General features: G+C 34.2%; 2 protein-coding genes across 2 annotated transcripts; one reads left to right on the top strand and one right to left on the bottom strand.

The window, feature by feature from the left end:
- Positions 1-40: 40 nt before the first annotated feature.
- LOC131938104 (uncharacterized) lies at positions 41-7,285 on the bottom strand. Its single transcript, XM_059296001.1, has 12 exons — positions 7,236-7,285; positions 5,149-6,075; positions 4,798-4,982; positions 4,409-4,504; positions 3,940-4,083; positions 3,697-3,816; positions 2,541-3,442; positions 1,927-2,069; positions 1,586-1,713; positions 989-1,216; positions 668-715; positions 41-493 (listed from the first exon to the last, which is right to left on the bottom strand). Exons 2-12 carry the CDS (start codon positions 6,027-6,029, stop codon positions 153-155), a joined length of 3,216 nt encoding a protein of 1,071 aa, XP_059151984.1. The 5' UTR covers positions 6,030-6,075; positions 7,236-7,285; the 3' UTR covers positions 41-152.
- A 4,422-nt stretch (positions 7,286-11,707) lies between these two features.
- Positions 11,708-19,126, top strand: LOC131938099 (uncharacterized). The gene is made up of 10 exons (XM_059295995.1): positions 11,708-12,162; positions 13,427-13,715; positions 15,083-15,162; positions 15,394-15,466; positions 15,592-15,747; positions 15,867-16,010; positions 16,705-16,775; positions 16,942-17,017; positions 17,310-18,265; positions 18,425-19,126. Exons 2-10 carry the CDS (start codon positions 13,469-13,471, stop codon positions 19,124-19,126), a joined length of 2,505 nt encoding a protein of 834 aa, XP_059151978.1. The 5' UTR covers positions 11,708-12,162; positions 13,427-13,468.
- The last annotated feature ends 2,291 nt before the right edge of the window (positions 19,127-21,417 follow it).

Genomic DNA, 21,417 nt, shown 5'->3' with positions numbered 1-21,417 from the left:
ATGCCCACTACATGATGGAAAATGTTTTATATTATAAAAAAGATGTGTAAAAGAATACTGATATACAAGCCTTCAAGTTTTTAACCTCCCGTAGTACTAAATTTTAAGAATGACACACAATTAACTACATGTCATTTCACAAATATTTACTTTCACACCACTTCTAAGATGGTACCGAGTTTTTCCTCCTCTAAATTTTTTTTTGTTTCGGGCGTGTTCTCGTCCTGCAGGCCTTGTTTATGTTCCATGGCATGGTCACCTTGCAGGGGAAAGACTGGGTTAATCACAGCACAGTCAGGTTTACAGGGTTCTCCGCATATTGGTCTATCCCCCAGACCATTTGCCATCTCATCTACTGTGCTGTTGGTCAGCTTATGAAAGTCATTGTCCATTTCATGCACAGACTGAAGATCCATGTACTTATCTTCCTCATTAGAGTGCATCAGAACAATAATTGAGAGGGTGAAAAAACTGGCCAGCAACAAAACACAACCTAATCAAGCAAAAGATTGTAAGGGTGACAATTTAATCGTTAGTCATTTATAATACAATTTATGACCACATATTCAAAAATAAATAAAAAATACAACAGATTTGCTGAAATTGTATAAACATGAGTACATTTTTAGTTTAATACCAAGAAAATTAAGCTTTAAAACTAATTTACCTGAAAAGACATAACAATTTTGGTAACCAATAGCACAAACTATCATACCTAAAAATAAAATAGAAAATAATATGTGAATTGATGAATTATAATGTAACATGAAATAAGTCAATATAAATAATTTCATTATCATTGGTTAAAAAGTGCTGAAGTGAATGTGTAAAAATAGAAAGCATTATGCATGTTATGGTTATTTGAGTTACTTTTTCTTTAGAATAAATGTCTAAAAGAAAGACTGGCAAAGGGAAACTATCTAAACAGGAACATTAAAAACTTACTGGTAAAGGGAAGCTATCTAAACAGGAACATTTAAAAACTTACTGGCTAAGGGTGGACCAATAAGGTAGCCTAGCCCTTGAGTCATGCTGAGGAAGCCGAACCCTTGTCCTAACTCTTTGATCCCAAGCATCTCAATGATGACCAGAGAAGTCAGTGGCACCATAGACCTAGTGTAGAGTCCCAGAAGCCAGGAGAAGACCATTTGTCCAGGATAGGTGGAGGTGATCAGAGGACTTACTACAACAATCACGCCAGTGATTCCCAAACAACCTACACAACAATCATTCAAATTAAAAGTCGTTCAAATTTTAAAAAAAAAGAAACAAAGAACAAATTTTGCCTGATATAAAAAAATTCCTTTTAAAAAAAAAATTATTTATGAAAAAAAAAATGAACATTCAAAACATTTTATTTTTCACATTTAAAATGTCACCTGTCCACTTATGACTATTCTGAAGGGCTCTTATAAAATCAAGTCCTGTTTTAATTGCATTGCTATCTGATATATTGCACAAGTCCCTCAAGAAAGGACACAGGTACACAAGGTTAGCTGGGTAGAAACCAAATCAGAGGAACATTTCTCTGACAAAAGCTGAACTAGTTCAACTGAGAGATAATTCAGCTAAAGTAAGTTCTCACCTATGTGTAGAAGCAAAGGTGCAACTTCATTGTTTGATGCTAGTAGACCAGACAGAAATCTCCCCATGATTGATCCTGTTCCCATGGCAGTGTACAGGGAAGAAGCCTGCATGGGATTTGTTCCTCGACTGACAACAAAAAAAAAAGCAATCATAAAATTGTGACCTGAAGAATATTGTAGCAGAATTTTAATGTGAATTATGGTCACTCTGTACCACATTTCTGATCAACTTTTAAATAAAGCCAACTATTTTTTAGCTCTTTAACTATTTTACTTTGTTAAAAGTTCAAGCTTTAAGACTAACATTAAAATGCTATCAGAAGAAAAAAAACCACTGCACCTTATAGCATATGAAGGCAGGTAAACAATGACAGGAGATTCTCCAAAAGCCCACACAAAACATGTCCCTATAAAAGCCAAAAACTGCCTGTTTTGTAGAATATGAAAGCACTCGATTAGCCTGGTCAGGTAGCTTTTAACAGTCTGAAACAAAACAAAAAACCTTAGTCAAGACTGAATAAAAAGAAGAAATAGATATAGGAAATGTACAATACAAAATCCAGCTTATCACAATATTTTATCCCAAAAATTAGATGAAGTATATATTTTTGGACAGGAGGTGACCTTTTAAGACAGGAAGGGCTGATGATCAGTGAGGCTGATAAGTGATCCATGAGGCAAATGAACCAATAGTGTGGTCAGCACTGGCCAGCCACCTTTACTTTCTTCTACTTAAAAACTGGGTACCCATCAACGGAAGGCCCCATCACTTGAGTAATGTAACAGTCCCATAGCTCAAATATAGTTTTAGCTGTAATGCTAACATCATAAGGATGATCTGTTGACTAGAGTAGAAGTTGACGTTAATGTCGACAGATTAGCTTGACTTAGATTATGTTATATATACTTAGATTATATTAAAAAGATTATAAAGAATACAAAAGTTCTGTTTACCACAGTATTTGAGCCTGATATACTGCAGGTTTCATATCTGGATACATCATCAGTGACCATGGCTAAAGCTGTGGGGAAACTTGCAATGCTCCCCATAAATGTTGATATACTTCTTGACCCTAGGGGGTGCCTGGGAGCCAAACCATCCCGAGGCCTCAGTTTGGAGATGAGAGCAGAACTGATGGAATCATTGTCTGGGTGAAGACTTCCACGTAGAGACACCGTACGGCTGGTACTGGGGAAGTTACAGCTGGCCCTCTGGTGGGGCACCCTCATGCTGGTGGGGGAGGCATGGAGGGTGTTAGGCATGTAGGTGGAGGTGGCCAGGGTGGTTGCTGAGACACGGCGGCAGTTGAAGTGATTGGGGATAGCATTTTGTGATGAAAGTGGGCCCTGGGTGGCTTGTGTCTCAGAGGGACTGAAGGGAAGTGGGTGCATTTCAGAGTTGCTGGACTTGACGACATATCTTCCCTGCTGGAATAGACTTGTAACAGAGATTAAAGGAAGCTGCCTATTCGTGGCAAATGACTGGCATGATTGGGACATCTGATTCTGCAGAGCTGTTTTAATCAAAGGGGTTTCTGCATCCAAGTTGGTAAACTTCAAACCTGCCCGGGACGCAGGCTTTTTGTAGTAGCCAACTTTGTCCATTCCGCTGATGATGCTGTGGTTCCTACTCCCAAACGGACTATTCAAGCCACTGGTCATGCTGTTGCGGCTGCTGACCACTTCATCAACTGCGGCGCCACGCGTGTTAGGCACTTCCGTTTTCCTCAGCCTTTCTTCTGGTGATGGACGAATTAACATACCTGCTGGGGTGATGTTCAACATTAGGCCAGCCCAAATTAAATATGTACCACTCAGTCCATATGTTTCCAACAGTAAAGAGACACAAGTGCCCCCTGTGGGAATAAATAAAGTTTAAATATTTGATATTTGTAAGTTACTAATAAACAGGTTTTTAAATTTATTTTCATTATAAATTCAATAAACAGATTTTTTTAAAATAATTTAACATTAAATAACTTCAATACAGAGGTGGGTCAAGTTTAAACATTTGAAATGTTTAAGTAACTAATAAACAGGTTTTTTCATTATAAACTCAATAACTGAACATAAAATACTTCAATACAAAGGTAGGACAAAAAGAGAATACCTGTTAAAAGACCAATACCAGCTCCACAAGCCAACAATCCACATGCCAATCCTCTATATTTGTCAAAGTACTGACCCACAACAACCACCATAGGATTCACAGAGTACCCAGCACCTAAGCCTGTATACATATCCATTAACAAAATATGTGTTTTTACTATATGTAAATATATCATGCATGAAGTGAGTCAAGTCTGATTAGTGCGAGAATATGTAGTTAAAATACATGAAGCTATTAACAGACCTGCAATAACACCATGGGTTAGGATGAGTTCACCAATGGAGTGAGAGAATGAAGCCCCCAGAAATCCTAATGCTACAACAATGCCAGCAATGGATACAGTTAATCTTGCACCATACTTCTTCACTGTGAACCCAACAAAAGGCCCTAATAGGAAAAAAAAAAAGATGACAATTAGTTCACACTGCTCTTCTTTGTGTTTTTTTTTTATTTTCACACAAGACAGAATCGGTTTAGGATAAATTCTTTAATTTTAAAAAGCACATCAATAAATAATAATTGTGCCCTACAGATCAAAAGATAATCTAGACAAAGAGGTAATTACTGTTGATTTGTTTGATTTAAAACTTATCATTGATGTGCTTACAGCTAACATTTACTACTTCTTTTTACACAGCTCTAATGTATCATTTGATTTGAATGCTCAAAAAAAAAAGTGGTAACAGCAAAAAAATTTAATATTTTTCCCTACCGGTCAGGTACATAACAAATACATTGACAGATCCAACCCAGGCAACTTTGGTCAAATCAGGGTTGATTTCTTCCATTATGGCTGACATAAGAACACCTACAAAACATTGATACTTGTAGTTAGTTATTTACAGTTTTTAAAAAAAAAGGTGTTGGCCTATAAAGCTGAGGTTAAATACGGCTTGTTCAAAAACTACATTGAAATGATTTTAAAAACCTGGTGGAAATTTGGATTTTAATATTTTCATTTCCACATTTAATTAAAATTTTACCAACACAAAATAAAAAAGAAAATGCAATGGTAGTTTATAATTAAACTAAGGGCTCTAGTTAAAAATTAACTATTTTACTTGGCCATACCAGCACATTTAACTATTTTACTTGTCTTACCAGCAGCATACACAGTTGCACCAAGCAGAGTGGAAGCCCAAAAAGCTGCAGCAAGAACAACCCAAGCCCAGCCTTGATCTAGGTCAGGGATTTCTTGGAATTTGGTTAGGCTCCTCAAATCTTCTGTAGAGTTTTTCAAGTTCTCTTCTTGATAAAGTAGTTGTAAATTATTGCTCAGATACTGGCTGTTGACAAAAAAATCTAAATGTAAATATAGTAATAATAGTAAGGAAGCTTTTAAACTAAAGTTCCAAAAAGAGTTCAAATTAATTATTAAATATTTATGTGGGGTTTAAAACTAAAAACTGAATTTAAAATTTTTGTATTTAGTTAGTTTTAAAAAGTTTCTACCTTTCAGAGTAATGTAAAGTTCTCAGAAATGCAGGGTTGTCAAGTGGACCAATGGTGTCTTGATTATTGTCAAGTGGGCCGATGGTGTCTTGATTAAAAACTTCATTACTATGAGAAGTAACTTCAGTGTTTGTGTTCAGCTGGTCTTTATTTAATGCACACAAGTCAGTTGAGGACTGTGTTCTGAAGACATTGTCATCTGTTGGCTTGTTGTCCACTTGCATAAGCTTCCTTTCGTCAACTGGAACAACTGTAAATTCTTTATGCCAACCAGACTCTCTACTTTCTTGTTCCGGGTTACTTGGTATCTCCAAAGATTGCAATGGCAGAGTCATTTCATTATTTAAATTTACTTGTTTATTCTCAATAGCTTTGAGTAATAAATCTGAATCTTTTTCATCAGTAATTTTTAATAATAACTCATCAGTATTTTCAACTTTTTTATTAGTATCCAAAATAGTGGCAGGAATGAGTTTATTAATTAAATTACTGTATGATTTATCACTTATTCCATGATCGGATACATCACTGCTGCTCTGCAAAGATATTTTGTTACTTGCTTCAAATAATTCATTTTCACTAGCAAAGGTAACCGACTCACTTGTCTCATCTGAGGTTTTTTTATCATGAAATTCAGAACTTAATTCCTGTGTCTCATTAGCTGTGGAATCTGTGAAATTTACTTCATCCCATGCTTCATTTAAAGGCACATCAGATTTAGAATAAGTATAGGAAGATGTGTGTTTCAATCCAAAGGTTACCTCTCCTTTCTTATTTTGATGTATATAAAATTCATCATCTATCTGGTTATTAGCTTGTGATTCAGTATCTTCCTCTTGAAATGTTGAATTACATTCTTCTTGTTGCTGATGTTCTTCCATTATTTTAAATATCTTAATAATTTTACAAATCAGTATATTGTAACATCTGAAATAGTAAGAAGGTCTTTTTGAAAAGTAAAAAAGCTTAGTCTCTTTAGACTTTAGACTCTACAGGCCTACTAATACTTTTTAATAATAAACACAGGGAGTGTTAATTAAAACGTAACAATTGCAAACTAATTTTAATTTAGGGTGTTGACTGAGATTTTAAACTTTAATATTGTTTAAATATGATACACATAGTTCAAAAGTTAAATCATAAAAGTAAATTGATTTAATAGAAAACATTTTTAAAAGACATCTGTTATTAAATGGCCACACAATGCTTAATTAATAATAATTAATATAATTCCTGTTCTTTTAGATTATATATTAAATTAAATTATATCATATCAGTGATATCAGTTTACGACTTTACGAGTTTAGTTAGTAGTTTAGATCAAGAATAATCTAGATCTCGGTAATCTATCGTTTTGGGTACGTAAAATCGCCCGCGGCTATTAATGTACGAAAACGTTACCTCATTATCAAGGCTGTAATAGGAGTATATTGTGATATGTTTGTGTCAAATATTATAGATAAATGAATAATAAACCTAAATGATCAATGGCTAAATATATCAATATACTAAATATAGGCCAGAAATTAACTTTAAACAACAGTGTCTGCAAGCAAGATTTGCTATATAAACAGCAGCCATTTGTAAAATAGAGTGACTTCCGCCTGAATCTCGCGCTATATGTCTATAAAAATAAAACTTTAACAAGATGGCTGCTATAGTAAATGAGCATGGTTGCATCTGTTGGAAAAATCGCTGGTGTTCATTTATTACTGAAAAGTTTTAATTCAATTGAATAAAAACAGGTACATAAATGAAACAAGGAAACATTTTTGTATTTTTTAAAACATAAATCCTCCTCAAAATGTGAAAGAATTATTAAAATTTAAGGAGTAACCTGGTTTTCACATTACAAGTCGCGACCTACAAGTCGCGGGCGATTTTACGTACCCAAAACACCCAAAACGATAGATTACCAAAATGTCTAAATCAAATCTAGATTACTAGATCTAAGTTAGATCCAGGTTAGCAGACTACTTAATAATTATATGGACATTCTAGATCTAGATCTATAGAAATCTAGATTCTAGAACTATATCTAGATCTAGATCTAGTTAGATTTCAAGTAACAGCGATAAAAACCTTACTTTTAGTTTTATGACATTTCATATAAAATGTACCAATGTTTAAAGTAAAAGTAAACTTCCAAAAAGAAGAAATAATCATACTTTATGAAAGTTTGCCAGATTGAATTTACTTAATAATATTAAAATTTTCTATGTATTATAGAATCTACTAATCTACTAAGTAAAAAAAAAATCAAAACAAACAAGATTCTATATGACTATTGATGTTTTTACTGTTATAAAGTCATCCATAAATGACGTTACTTATGTAGAAAAATGTCACGAATAATTTTTTGGTATAAAATGGGGCCTAATGAAATTCATGTTGATTTTTCTGGAATTGAGGTTATTTTGTGTGTGTCAGTTTATGTATGTATGGTGTGTAACATTTTTGTGATATCGTTTTTAATTTGATTTCGGAGAGATTGTTTTTAAAAAAAGCAACTGTGTAGGCCTAACTTAATATATTTTTCACAAGGAAATTAAAAACGAGCTTGCCAAAATGAGTTATTATAGGCATATCTAGATTCTAAATATATGCCCTATGCTGCATGCTTAACAATTTCTTTCAAGATATATGACCTGTCTTTAAAAAATCTGGCATGTTTATATTCTGCTAGAATTCATATATCGATTGCGAAACAAATAAAAATCGATGTTTGTTATTAATATTACAGCAGCACACCCTCAGCGAGTCAGGCTAGTGCTAAAATAACTCTTAGTAGTAAGTAGTGTTAGATCGAAATCTAGATCTAGCTTCTCATGACTAATAGTAACGATCTAGAATCTAGATCTAGATCTACAACCGTTCAGTACTGAGTACAAACAAGTTAAAGTAGATCTAGATCTACATTAGTACAATACAATTCAATACATTAAATAAAGAATAAATATAAATAGATCTACGTACAAGCAGTTGAGTTGAGTAACTTGGACAGTAGATCTAGATCTCAGATCTAGTTTTAAATCTAGTATTATAGTATAGTATTATTAAATGTCTTTATATTCTATTATTATCTAAGTTATAAAACTATAAGGTTAAGTAAGTAGTTAGTCTCATAAAAATTCAATTTTCTTCAAATTATAAAAAGAATAGCATATAATTGTAGAGCTTTAAAAATGCAATCCAACAGTACCAATTTTATTAATTTAGCATAATCGGTTGATTAAATATAATTTTTTTAGTGTCGCAAATAAAATATATAGAAACGCGACCAAAAACGCAGGTAAAAAGTCAAATTCACTTGTTTTAAAGCTAGTATTGTGTACTAGTAAGCAAGAAAAGACATGATTCTTTCTTACTATTGAAATCAGTTTGCTTATACCTACATTTTGTTACACCAAGGTGAAAGTAAATAGTTTATATAAATTTATAAAATGCCATTTATATTATTTATTGTATGTTTTGTGATGAATTTTCAATTGGAAAATACCGCATTTGGAAGCAGAAAGGTAAATTCTACAGAACAGATGTTGTTTGGAATGTTATAGATTATAGATCTAGGCCTATATCAAAATGTTTGTTTAATAAAATTCAATTAGAGTCCACCCATTTCTGATGGGTACCTGATATACATTGGGGAAATTAAAGGTAAAAAGTAAAGGCGGCTGTGAATATCGCTGACCACACGGACAATCACTTCATATGCCGAGGTCAAGAAACATGAACTCTACTTCATCTGCCAAATAGATTGCTTTGTCTACAGAGGAATCTTAATGTTTACAGGGGCCTAATAGAATTGAGTTATGTTTGTAAAAACAGTAGGCCTAATCTTTAAAAACTTATTTTGGTCAATATCGGAAAAAATAAAAATCTTTTCGACTAAATGGGTTGAAAAAAGCTTTGAATTTGTTTCATTGTTTGTTATTATATCTTGTAGTATTTAGAATTGAAGCTTTCTTTCTTAATTACAAGTTGTATTAATTTCAAACCTTAATGTAATTTCTTTTTAATTCAGTATTAGCCTAAATGTAAGGTAGGCTACATAATTCAGATATTACCTATGGTTTTGTGATTTTTATATGTTTATAACATTTGTGTTTATGAAATGACCTAATGAAGTTATCAAGCAAACTGTTTTATTATTATTTTAATAGGCCTGCAAGTTATAAGTACAAAATATAGATATCTAATCACTAGATCTAGGTCTAAGTTTAAGAAAAAACTACCAAAAGGGTTTGAAATAGTACTAAAAGTAGCTATGTTTTGAAAAAAAAATATCTTAAACTGGAGACATTCAATTTAAAAGTCATTATAAAAACTCCACGATCTAGATTTATTTCTAGATCTCTAGTAGGAATACAGATTTAGAGGCTTTCCCATCAGTATCAATGTACTATCTTAGCTATGTGGGAGGTCAGTACGAGTTCACTGGGAAAAAATCGGATCTGCCGTAGGGGGGGTGGGTTTAGTGCGCAAATGCTCCTGACCGATTGCCAAAAGGTACAGAAATTCTAAAGATACATTTTAAAAGAAAAATGGACGGCTGAACTGCAGTTATCAAAATATCTGTGTAAGTAGAAGTATAAATAATAAAATTTTACACAAATATAGCTGTCTTTTGCTAAATCTAGCTCAATTTCCACGAAAATCGCATCCGGTCGCAATAATTTTTATATCAGCTTGTCGGCCATTCAACGATCTATCTCGTGTAGCAGACGCCAAACAGATTTATCCGTATGGTATTGCGCGAATGCTATTTTTAGCAACAGTGCCGAGACGCGATCGAAAAAAACGAACTAGAAAGTGGCCATAAAAAAGCGGGTCAGGGGAGGTAATTCAACTCGCGTTATGAGACTAGAGTAACTATTATTAGTAGGCTATTAAGTTAATTATTAACTTAAGATAGTCTTATAGTGCCCATCATTCCAAGCGTTGTGGCTGTCTCAGAAGAATTGCTTTAGTTACCAAACATATATATTTAGACGCATGACTTTGTTTTCTAAAAACATAATTATTTGAATGTAAATAATGCTTGCGCAACGTTTCTTGGATCATATTTGTCAGGGCACAGGTTTATTCACATTACTGCCCAGCACACCCTAGGGTGTTGTGTATGAAAGCCTTGAGTGTATGTTAATCACTCTCAGTAATAGTAAGTTAGAACACACTTCGGTGATGGCCCAGGTGTCAGTAAAGTGGCTATGCGCTCTTGGGAGCCACGTACTGCCCTTGCTTGGATTAATCAATTAATGTTGTGTGCCACCATGTCAATATTATAGTGTGCTTCTTAAAACTAACGTAGGCGGCATAGTGCCCACTGGATAACCCAGGGCACAAAATACCGGGGCGCCTGTGGTCACGCCTGATAATGTTTAGTGTGCAACTATAACTCCCAGTTTTATCCATAGTCTATTACACTTTTTAAAATGAACGAAGAGGCCATAGTGCTCAAGTAATAGTCCAGAGTGCCAAATGGCACTCTGCTGAGCCACCGGGGGAAGCGCCTGTTTATGTTTAGTGAACGACTCTAATACCTGATTATATGCATAGTCTTTTGCACTGTTAAAAATGAACGTAGGCCCAATAGCGCTCACCAGATAGCCTGTGGCGCCAAATTGCATCCTGTTGGGGTACCAGAGAACGCACCTGATTTAATTTATTGAATGATTATAATGCCCCATTTTATCTATATTCTATCCCTCTGCTTAAAACTAATGAAATTGCCATAGCACTCACAGGATAGCCCGGGATGCCTAATAGCACTCTCACGGGAAGCTTGCGGACACGCTTGATTCAATTTAGTGAACGACCATAACACCCTATCTTATCCTTAGTTTGTCATACTGTATAAAACAAACGTAGGCGCCATAGTGCTCACAAACGTTCGGGGTGTCAAATCGCACCCAGCTTGGGTGCCGCCCGTGCGAAATTGAAAATTTATTTTTCACAGAAACCTTCCCATGAGTATTCTCATCAACTTTACAAAGTTTCATGGCCCTCGGATAAACAGTTTCAAACCGCTTTCGACTTTTATTTCAACTATATAGTTTATAGAGAAAAATCCTACCCTCCCGCACCCATACCTTTATGACTTATATTACCCTTTATGTACTTTTGCACTCTTTCCATGGTTTCTGGCATTAAAAATGTAAATATCAGAGTGACACCAACCTTGTAGTTGATACAGAAAAAAAATAATTGCTTACTTTTTACTGAGGAACTGCTTTTCCCAGTTATTTTTATTTATTTTTTTAATTTATTATACATTTCTTCAAGCACAGGGAGACACATTTCAGAAAAATGGGGAGGGGGAATGTAACAATATTATCTATAGTCTTTAGTTTATTTGTAGTCATTTGATGAGGGAAGGGATACATTGTGTTACCAGATGGGAAGTCACCAGAATTAGTTACACCATTGCTGCTCATGTTATATGTTTTTCCGAGGCAGTTTCAATATAATTATGTGGTCCTATAGATTATCAATGCATGTAAAATTATTTAATTTTAATAACAAGCTTTTTCTTAATTTGCAATTGCCAGATAACTACATTTTGATAATTGTGTAAAATTAGCATGGATTCTTTATGTATTGTTGGCAAGAGCTCCCATGCCTTAATTCATTCTCAATGGACATTTAGAAAATAGATATTTCATCTATTGGGAATATAGAAGTGAGCCTTCACATTTGTTTGTAGTGTTTTGATACTCAATAAGACCCACCAAGTAAAACGAAACTTAAGTACTGTTAAACCTAAACTCTAGCAGTCATGTGACTGCTGGTGTGTTTGGCTTCAGCTGCTGGTACAAATATGAACCCTGGGGAGAGTGCACATTCTCCATGCTTCAGTGATCAGGCTGTGTATCCTTGAGCGATTGTGACCAACTAAAGTTATGGTAGAATGAAAACTAAATGAATGAATGACATGGATGATTTATACAAATTTGTTTTGTGAGACCCTGAATTCCAGACAAGTTTTTTTTTAAATTTCCAAATAATATCATGGTTTGTATTTGTATAATGTTATTTCAAACTGTGTCACTTATAGACTGCTGTCACTTATCGACTGCTTTACTTGTCCTATGTGGATGCCATGGTGACTGGATAGTTTAGTTGACTCTTGAAACATTGCAGCAATATCCTAGGTCATTAAAAGAGAATTAGTGCTGGAGACAAAAAAAAAGAAAGATAAAAGGACTTATTTTAATTTGACCAGTCCCATAAGCTGAAACCATTAGCCAGTGTTTGTGCTATTACATTTTAACTGTTTGCCTGACCTTAATCTGACACTGTTTTTACTGGGTCCCCATAGCAACCAGGTCACTGTGTGAGCTGTTTGTATGTACACTGATAGTGATGGCTATTTTAAATTACCCTGTAAACAGAGATAATTACATTTCTCATTGATTATAGATTTGTAGGGAAGGGGCATTAGTGTCATTTTCAAAAACAATATTTAGAACTGGATTTGTCTTCAAATAAATGTGTTTTTTTTTTCATTTGCATGTAATTATTGGTGGCTTTTATCTCCTGTTTGGCATGGTCAGTTCTGTGTTATAAGATCTTTACTAGAAGGCTTTACTAGTTTGAATATATGTGCCACTCTGCCTTATGAAAGGAAATTAAAAAAAAAATGATACAGTGCATTCACCTTACAGTTTATTCTATTTTTGGCACAAGTTATTGATTAAGTATTCCTTAATGGGTGTTCCATAATTTTCGTTGAGGTGAGAGGAAAAGTAGTTCTAAGCACTGCCATGAAATGACATCAGCTATTTATAGACTATTGACTTGACAGATTTATTGCTTCCAACCTATCTGTAAGGAGTGTTCTTTTATGGGTGTTGCATTGAACTGATCAACAGGTAGTTAAGACATTTTTAGATAAGTATTTTTAGGTTGTTTTGTGTTCAAAATTTCTACCAACAGATAGTAGAAACATATTTGATCTTTTACTGGTACTTAGTTGTTTTCAATGTAATATTTCTAGAGAAGGTTCAGCATTAGTTATGTACAATTTTAGTGACATTAAATCATTGGAATAATTTGTATTTTTATTATATGTACATAAATATGTATATATTTATTTTACTTTTTGAACTCTATTTATATCATATTTTTATTCTTTTTGGTTGTATTGCATTTTAAAGTCATTAAGTAGTAAATTATGGAGATTTATACTGGCATAGTTCTAATCGAGTGATCTTACAACATATAACTGCTGATTAATAGTGAGTCTTAACACTACTTATTTTCTTTACTTTCTCAGCCAACTAAAATGTTCTGATTCGGGCTCTGCTACTTAACCTCGATGAAAATCAGCCACAGTGACCAGGTGACGTCACACAGTTTTCAGTGGTCTTGTGTGTCTTATGAGAAGAAACAAAAGCCACACAGTGAAGATGGGCCTAGCTCAGACAAAAAGACTAAAACGGTTGCAACATCTGTGCCTCGTAACAGGTTTCACCATGCCTCCTGCATGCATGGCCGGTATTTGTATATGTACGGAGGAAAAGATAGGTACAGTCCACTTAAAGATTTCTGGAGATTAGACACAGGTAAGTGTAAATAATTTATATTAAATTGGTTAAGTTTGTTTCCATTAAAATACTTGTGTAAACTCGCTTATTCTTTTAAACATTATCTTGTTAGACCTTACTTTTAGACCTTAAGTATTTCTTGTATCACTTGATGAGATGCAAAGTTAAAGAATCAATTGAGAACACATTTAGTCAACAAGACAAAAGAATAGATAAGTTAGTATAGATAAAATAACAGATGTTTCCATTTTTAAACTTTAATGGTGTCTCTAAGGCCAATTTGTTTTTAACACTGTGAAAACCTATCTTGCAATGAAAAATGGATGGTAAATTTTAATTTTTAAAGATTTTAAAATACCATGAGTACCCAACATGCAACAATTATTACTAATAATAAAATCAAATCCGAAGTATCGCTAGGCCTACGCTTTTAATATCTATGTATATAATTCTCTTCTGGGATCAGTTAGAAAACAAGCTGCAAGCGCGCCTTTGCAGTCCCCTCTCTTCCTCTCTATCACTATCACTACCACCCCCACCCCACCCCCACATGATCTGGTGAGCGGTGTTCACTCTGTTTACATTTTACAATCACAAAGGCGGGTTTGGTGACGGCTATTAGGGGCAGATAATTTAGTTTGAAACGATTTTAAACTTAGAGGAGGTAACTAAGAGGAGGCTGCTTTCACGTGGGGGGGGGGTAGTGTTTTTAAGCAAATATTTTCAATGGCAGCATTGGTACTGTCGAATTCACAAATTATAAATTACTGAAAAGTAGAAAAAAAAACAACTAAATAGCGGCGTATGATACGCAGCGGGTCGGCTCGTTTATATTAATATTGTAACATAGGACAACTTGTTACAGATTGAAATAAATAATAACAAACTGTACACTTCTATTTAAAGAAAATCACAATTTAAATTAGGTGATATTTATCTTTAATCTAGCCTACATTATCATTGTTTACTATTTTAAATAACATAGCAGAAGTAACTTTCCTATTATTTTTTTTTACTAATTTAATAAATATTCATGTTTGGTTTGAAAATACTAGCTGGCAAGTATGAGAACGAGAAGTTGGTGACCTACTTACAAGCCCTGGGGCTTCAATAATTACCCTTGATTAATGTCATAAATCTTTTTACCTATCGAGGTTGGATCTTAGAAATTACATTTTATTTTGTGCTGTCTTTGAGGGGTCTTGTTTACATTAATTAAGTTCTGATTGAAAATAGTTAAATCAGCTTTATTTACTGATCTGCCATGCCCATGAGATGTTAATATGAGCTATGAGCCTTTTGCTAGATCACCCATTTTGTGTAGACTAAACACTAGGCTTGAAATATTGTAGTGAAAGCTAATGCTGGTCTGTGATTTCTTCTAGTTTATCAAACATGGGAAGAGATAGAAGAAACTAAATCCAAGCTGCCCCATCTGCAAGGTCACACAATGGTTTCTTACAAGGTTAGAGAATTCCACAGTTTTATTTGTTATTTAGGTTAAAAGGATAGAGAACTCTGCACAGTTTTAAATTGTCTTGTAGGAATAAAAAGTTAGAAACTGCACAGTTTAACATGTTATGTTGGGAAACAATTGGTGGAAAATTTTAATTCTCAATATTTTTACTTCTATACATTGAGCACTTAAAAACATCACATTATCCTTAGTTTTACTGGAATCTCTTTTGTACTGCAGTCTCAGCTGTTAATTTTTGGTGGAACCTTCCATGACTCATTAGAAGAGATACCCCTGTGGATTTATAACCCAGGTTAGTTTTGGTCTAGCTGTTCGGATCTTTAAATTGTGTTAGTTTTGTTCAGCCATGCTGTTTATCAAACACCTCCTCTGCACTTTGTGTATTGACATTTTATAATGGTCGCATGTTTTCTTCAGATCTGGCTGTCCTCCGTAAGTGGTACGACCCATCAGCAGCACAACCCAGTGGGAGACGAGAGCATTCAGCCGTGGTTTACAAAAATACTATGTTTATTTACGGAGGATTTTTAGATCATTCAGGCTCAACTGATGAATTCTGGGCTTTTGATATAGGTGTAGTGCATTTATTTGTTACTCTGTAAACTACCTTTAAAAAACTGCTGGTTAAAACCTTTATACAATCCTGATTTTAATTTTTCAGTTGTTTATTTATTTTGACTTTCTTTGAACAGACGAAGAAGAGTGGGTTAATGTTCATCACAGAAAACCTGGCAAACGCCATGGCCATGTGGCGGTTGTATTCTCCAACAGTATGTGGCTGCATGGTGGTATGAGGGAGCTGACAGCGTTATCTGATCTTTGGACGTACCATTTTTGTAAGCTCTTGTTTCATGTGGTGGTACTGTAAAATATTTTTGTTAGCTCTTGTTTCATGTTGTGGTACTGTAAAATATTTTTGTAAACTCTTCTTATTTCTTGTGGGGGCTACTGTAAAGTGTTATTTTTGTAAGCTATTTTTGTTTCATGTTGGGGTACTGTAAAGTCTAATTTTTGTAAGCTGTTTTTGTTTCATGTAGATACAGTTAAGTGTAACTTTTATGGCTCATGCATGTAGGATGTTCCAGGGTTAACCCAGCACTGGAATCTGATTTAAAATAGGGAAAATAAAGCCAGCCAAGCATTGTTCCGGCTAGTCTTCTTAACTCTTTTCTGTCATTTGTTCAAATTGTGTTTCTAAACAATGAATAGTATATTAATTTCCTTGTAGTTATAGAAGTCCAGTAGGTTATGAAGTTTTGAATCAATTTAAGGTGTGAAATAAGTTTTTACACTTTGCATTTTTTTCTAAGATGTCCAGTATCTTTTTTTGTTGTAGATGGTAAAATATGTAAAAATTAATGCTCATAAAACTTTGTGTCTTTCTCTCTGTGAAACATGGTAGGTCAAATCTTGTATAGGGATACAATTACATTCCATAAATAAAAGGAATAATTACATTTTAAATTTTTACCAAGTTTGTGAATGATTTTAAACTTGCTTTTGCTCACTGGTGTTCTATTTTTATTCCAGCTTTGTGTAAATGGAGTAAAGTTAAGGGCCTTGGCTTGTGTCCTACATTATCCAATCACACTGCTCATGTGGTAAGAAATTAACGTATTGGGATACTGGGGCAAGATGTATTGGTGATTAGGATACAGAGATATGGGATAAGGGGAGATTTGTGTTTGTGTTAAGGTTAAGGGGGAAAATGTTTGCTGAATATTGTCCAAAGTCTGACATAAAAGTGTCTTTTTGTTTGTTCCACAGACAGACAACACACTTCTACTGGTTGGTGGTTCCAGGCTAGGAGCAGTTGTTCATGATATTTGGGCTTTTAATTTTGGTCAGTATATGTTCAGTGTCTTCTGTTTCAATTATCACACTTCTAAAGTTTAATATATTTTTTTTTAAATGTGAAATTCAGGTTCTAAACATGTATTAGATAACTAATTTTATTTTTAAAATATTCTTGTCTGAAAGTGTTAATTATTAATTGTTTTGTTTTAGATCTTGGGTTAAAATGTTACTTTAAATTTATTTGAACAACAATTTTAGTTAATTGAAGGTTAAAGTATGTATATAGTCGTGTTGTTTTGAAATAACTTTCTGGCCACAATTTTTATTGCACCTTACAGAGACTGAATCATGGAAGCAGCTAACATTTGACCACTGTGACACGTACCCATGTGTGTCACTACACACCTCTGTTGTGCTCAGGCCTTCTGCTGTACAGGACACCAAGGACCGCTCCCAGTCTGTCCCCCAACTGAAATCAAAGGGAGTAGTTAGAGAAGAAATGACCAGGCCTATGACCAGCCCACCCCAGCTTAACTTCCAGGACAAGAAATTTGAGGCAACTTCTAATGCTGGCGACTATCAGATGGATGCACTTGATAGATCTTGTCCTACAAACTTGGACCAAGTTCTGAATATTGAGGCAGAGACATCTTTTTCTTGCTGTGATGCAAATGAAAAAGACAGAAATTGTACAGGTTTGTTTAAAGCAGCTAATGTTCTCAATGTTGAAGAAAGCAGACATCATTCCGAGAGGTTGGGTAAAATAGCACCAGCCTGCAGACATCAGTCCGAGAGCTCAGGTAAAATAGCACCAGCCTGCAGACATCAGTCCGAGAGCTCAGGTAAAATAACACCAGCCTGCAGACATCAGTCCGAGAGCTCAGGTAAAATAACACCAGCCTGCAGACATCAGTCCGAGAGCTCAGGTAAAATAACACCAGCCTGCAGACATCAGTCCGAGAGCTCAGGTAAAATAGCACCAGCCTGCAGACATCAGTCCGAGAGCTCAGGTAAAATAACACCAGCGTGTGTTGAACATAGCAGGGACAACATCCCATTGCTGCAGCGGTTCCACTCTGTTTTATCTGATGTTGAATGGGGAGAAAACAACCTGAGCCTTACCATCTCAGATGAAAACATTGATGGTAGAGAGGAGAAGTTGAGTAGTGTGAAGTGTCTTGACCATTCAACTCCAGGCAACACAGGTTTTGACGCTGACAACCGCTGGGCAACATTGACCCAAAAGCATTTTCAAAACATATCAGGTCAAGCTAATTTTGATAAAAAAGAATATGTACTTAAAAAATTTACAAATTTTAACGAATCAAGTAAAAATTCATTTGTCAATCCTTTCTATATGGATTTATACAATGAATCTTCACAACTGAAATATGACTTATTTATTTCTTCAACACAAAGTCATCGCTCACCAACATCTAAATATGATTACAAGGATGTTGTGTTTGTTGAAGATTTGACAGTGGAATCAAAATTTGATGATCTGAACATTGAAGATTTAGAATTGTGTGATGTAGATCAGCTGTTCATCCAACAGACACCCGTCCACCACTCACCACCACAGTCCAGACTTCTTCCTGGCTTAGACAGCTGCAGCATGGAAAACATTGGTCAACTCGCGCAACACTCAACCCAAGTTTACTCCAGCCACCACACACCACACCACACAGTTCACAGCAGCCATCATGTACCACACCCTACCCAAGTTTACTCCAGCCACCACACACCACACCACACAGTTCACAGCAGCTGTCACAAGCCACTCCCTACCCAAATGAACCATGCAACTAAACAAGCCTGCAGCCCATCCTCCAACAGCTCCGCGCCTGAAAAAGAAACGATCAATGCTTTCAGTGCTGAGCTAGGCCTTGATGTGAGTTCTCCATCTGACCAAGATTTAGCTGCATCAAAGCACCATTCTATTGGTACCCAGACACAGGACTTTCTAGTCACAGACACACAAGAGCTGCATCATGGTTTTACTTCACCATTGGCACGCTGCAATACTAGTACTCTCCCTTTTAGCCATTCCATTATGGGGGACTCTGAACTTTGTTTACTTGTACTGGGGGGACAGACAGAGGACCCAACTTTTAAAACAGAGCCACTGAAGTTGTGGAAGTGTCATATTTATTAATAGCTGGAGGGTGAAACAGGCCCCAAATTTTAAATCAGAGCCATTGATAATAACAAATGTCTTTCAGTACCTGTTATTCTTTATTATAATATTGTTAGTGACTCCAATGCTAAAATTTTTACACCATTCACTTTTATTTTGTAGATGTTCATGTACATCAATATTTTCAGTCAAAAAACTGATAGTGAAATGTTATTTTAAAAGTTTATGTTAAAGCTTTAAAATTTTTCTTGTTTTTCAGTTAAAAAATGTAAGGTGTTGAATTGTTATTTAACAATGTTCTAGTGATATTAACACTTCTGTTTTAAAAATGTCCTTGTTATTTATTAAGATTTCAACAAGATCAGTAAGATAGTTGAGCCACCATTTAATGATGTTTTAAGTGTAGACAATGCTACCGCTGTGGTCATTACATTTTAACAACTGGCATGCTGGTAGCAACTTGATTGGGCTGAAGATTTGTTCTCACACACATTTATTGTTTTTAGTGCTTTGTTTAACATTGGAAAATTTGTAAAAATCGAGTCTTTTAACTTGCGCCATATATTTTATCACATAAGCATTTGTCTAGGCAATCAACAATTTTTGAGAAACCAAACATTTAATATTTTAATTTCTTTACTAAATATTTTGGAATTTGTATTTTAGTTGGAGTTTTTTATGACCATTGGTGATTGTCTTAATTAACTTACTAATGTTTTAATTAGCAAGTTTGTGATGACCTCTAAGATCTTAACTAATTTGAGTTTTTGACTAATTGAATACTTTTTATTTTAGCAGTGTTGTTTTTTTTTAAATCACTTAACTAAAATATATATCCATGGTGGCATTTCCTTCATGCCATCTTCACTTATAATATTATTAAATTTCTTAGTCATGTTAAATTATATTCAAGCTAATGTAATTGTTCTAAAATCTCTAATTAACAATGTATTTGGACATTATTTTTTCCTTGTTAAGATAATGTGATTAATAGTGTGAATTAGTACACCAGTTTCTATCAGCATTTAAGGAGGGCTATGAACCAACACATCTATCCAATGCTATTTACTTGAACATTGGTATTTGATAAAAGCTTTCCTGGCAGCTTGATTTAGTTTCTCCCAGCAATCTGTCATCACCCAGGTCTTCCTCTATCTTTACCCCTGATTGTCAGCTTCATCTGTCTGCTGCATTGTCCATTTCCTTTTACTAACAACCTATTTCACTGCATTTGTTGGATGGCATCTAACCCAATCATCTTTTCACTCCAGACTATCTATAGATGTTTCAATTGGCTGAATATTAATATATCGTATGTGTAATTTAATTTACTTCTGACTGAACCATCCAATAGATGAGTTCATATTTGAAAAATATTTTTAATTAATATGACAAAGGCCTATGGTCATAATACATGTTTGTGGGTTTCTTGATATTTGGTGTTAAATTTCAATATTTTATTGAAAAGCCTTTTTTTTCTCTCCTTCCCAATATTTCTAAAACTCATTACATGAGGTTAGATCTGCCTGATTCTAATTCTGTGCTGATTCTAATACACACTGTGTGACATGTGGTGTCCAGTGATGAAAAATGGTACTACAACTAAAACCTGTTTAATACAAGATAGGAACAAGTATTTCTGGCAACCTATCTCTCACTGTGAGAAAAATTAATTCACCATTTTCTCTAAAAAAGCGCATAATATAACAATATACATTGTATAGATATGAATGCAATTTGAATATGTTTAGAACACATTTATAATTATATTATTGTGTAATTTATATTATTTATAATCAAAGGGCAAAATAATACATTCTTTTAGAGTCATCTATAGCAAATTGTGCAATATATGTTTGTATTTATGTGACTTGTTGGCTTATATTAATTTTCTTTCATTCTTGTTAGTTAAACCTTAAAAAAATGCCATGTTTTTAACATAACCATAGTAAAAATGTTTGTAGCTAATTTTTGTGATATTTTTGCTAAATTATTTTTCATTTAGAATAATGTGATAATTACATTCCATTTGTGATAAAGGATGCATCAGTCACCATGGTTTTGCCTAGACCTTGTGATTAGCTGCTTTATATTTTGTTAAATTTGACTACTACTCTAGGTATACGGTTGCACCTTCATTTTTATTAAAAAAAATTTATAGGGGAGCTTTGTTACTTAAAATGGGGAACTGATTTTGTTACATATTTTTACTAACAAATATTTTTCAGTATTTGTCATAATCATATTTTAAAACTTTATTAAAAAAACTATTTACATTTTGCTTTGGTCTTGTGTATTGTTTGAAAAAC

This window comes from Physella acuta, unplaced genomic scaffold, assembly GCF_028476545.2.
Source record: "Physella acuta isolate Inbredline_101_S28 unplaced genomic scaffold, ASM2847654v3 ptg000234l, whole genome shotgun sequence".
Taxonomy (NCBI): Eukaryota; Metazoa; Mollusca; class Gastropoda; family Physidae; genus Physella; species Physella acuta.
Note: the sequence above shows the minus strand (reverse complement) of the source record. Positions and strands in the feature narration are given on the sequence as shown.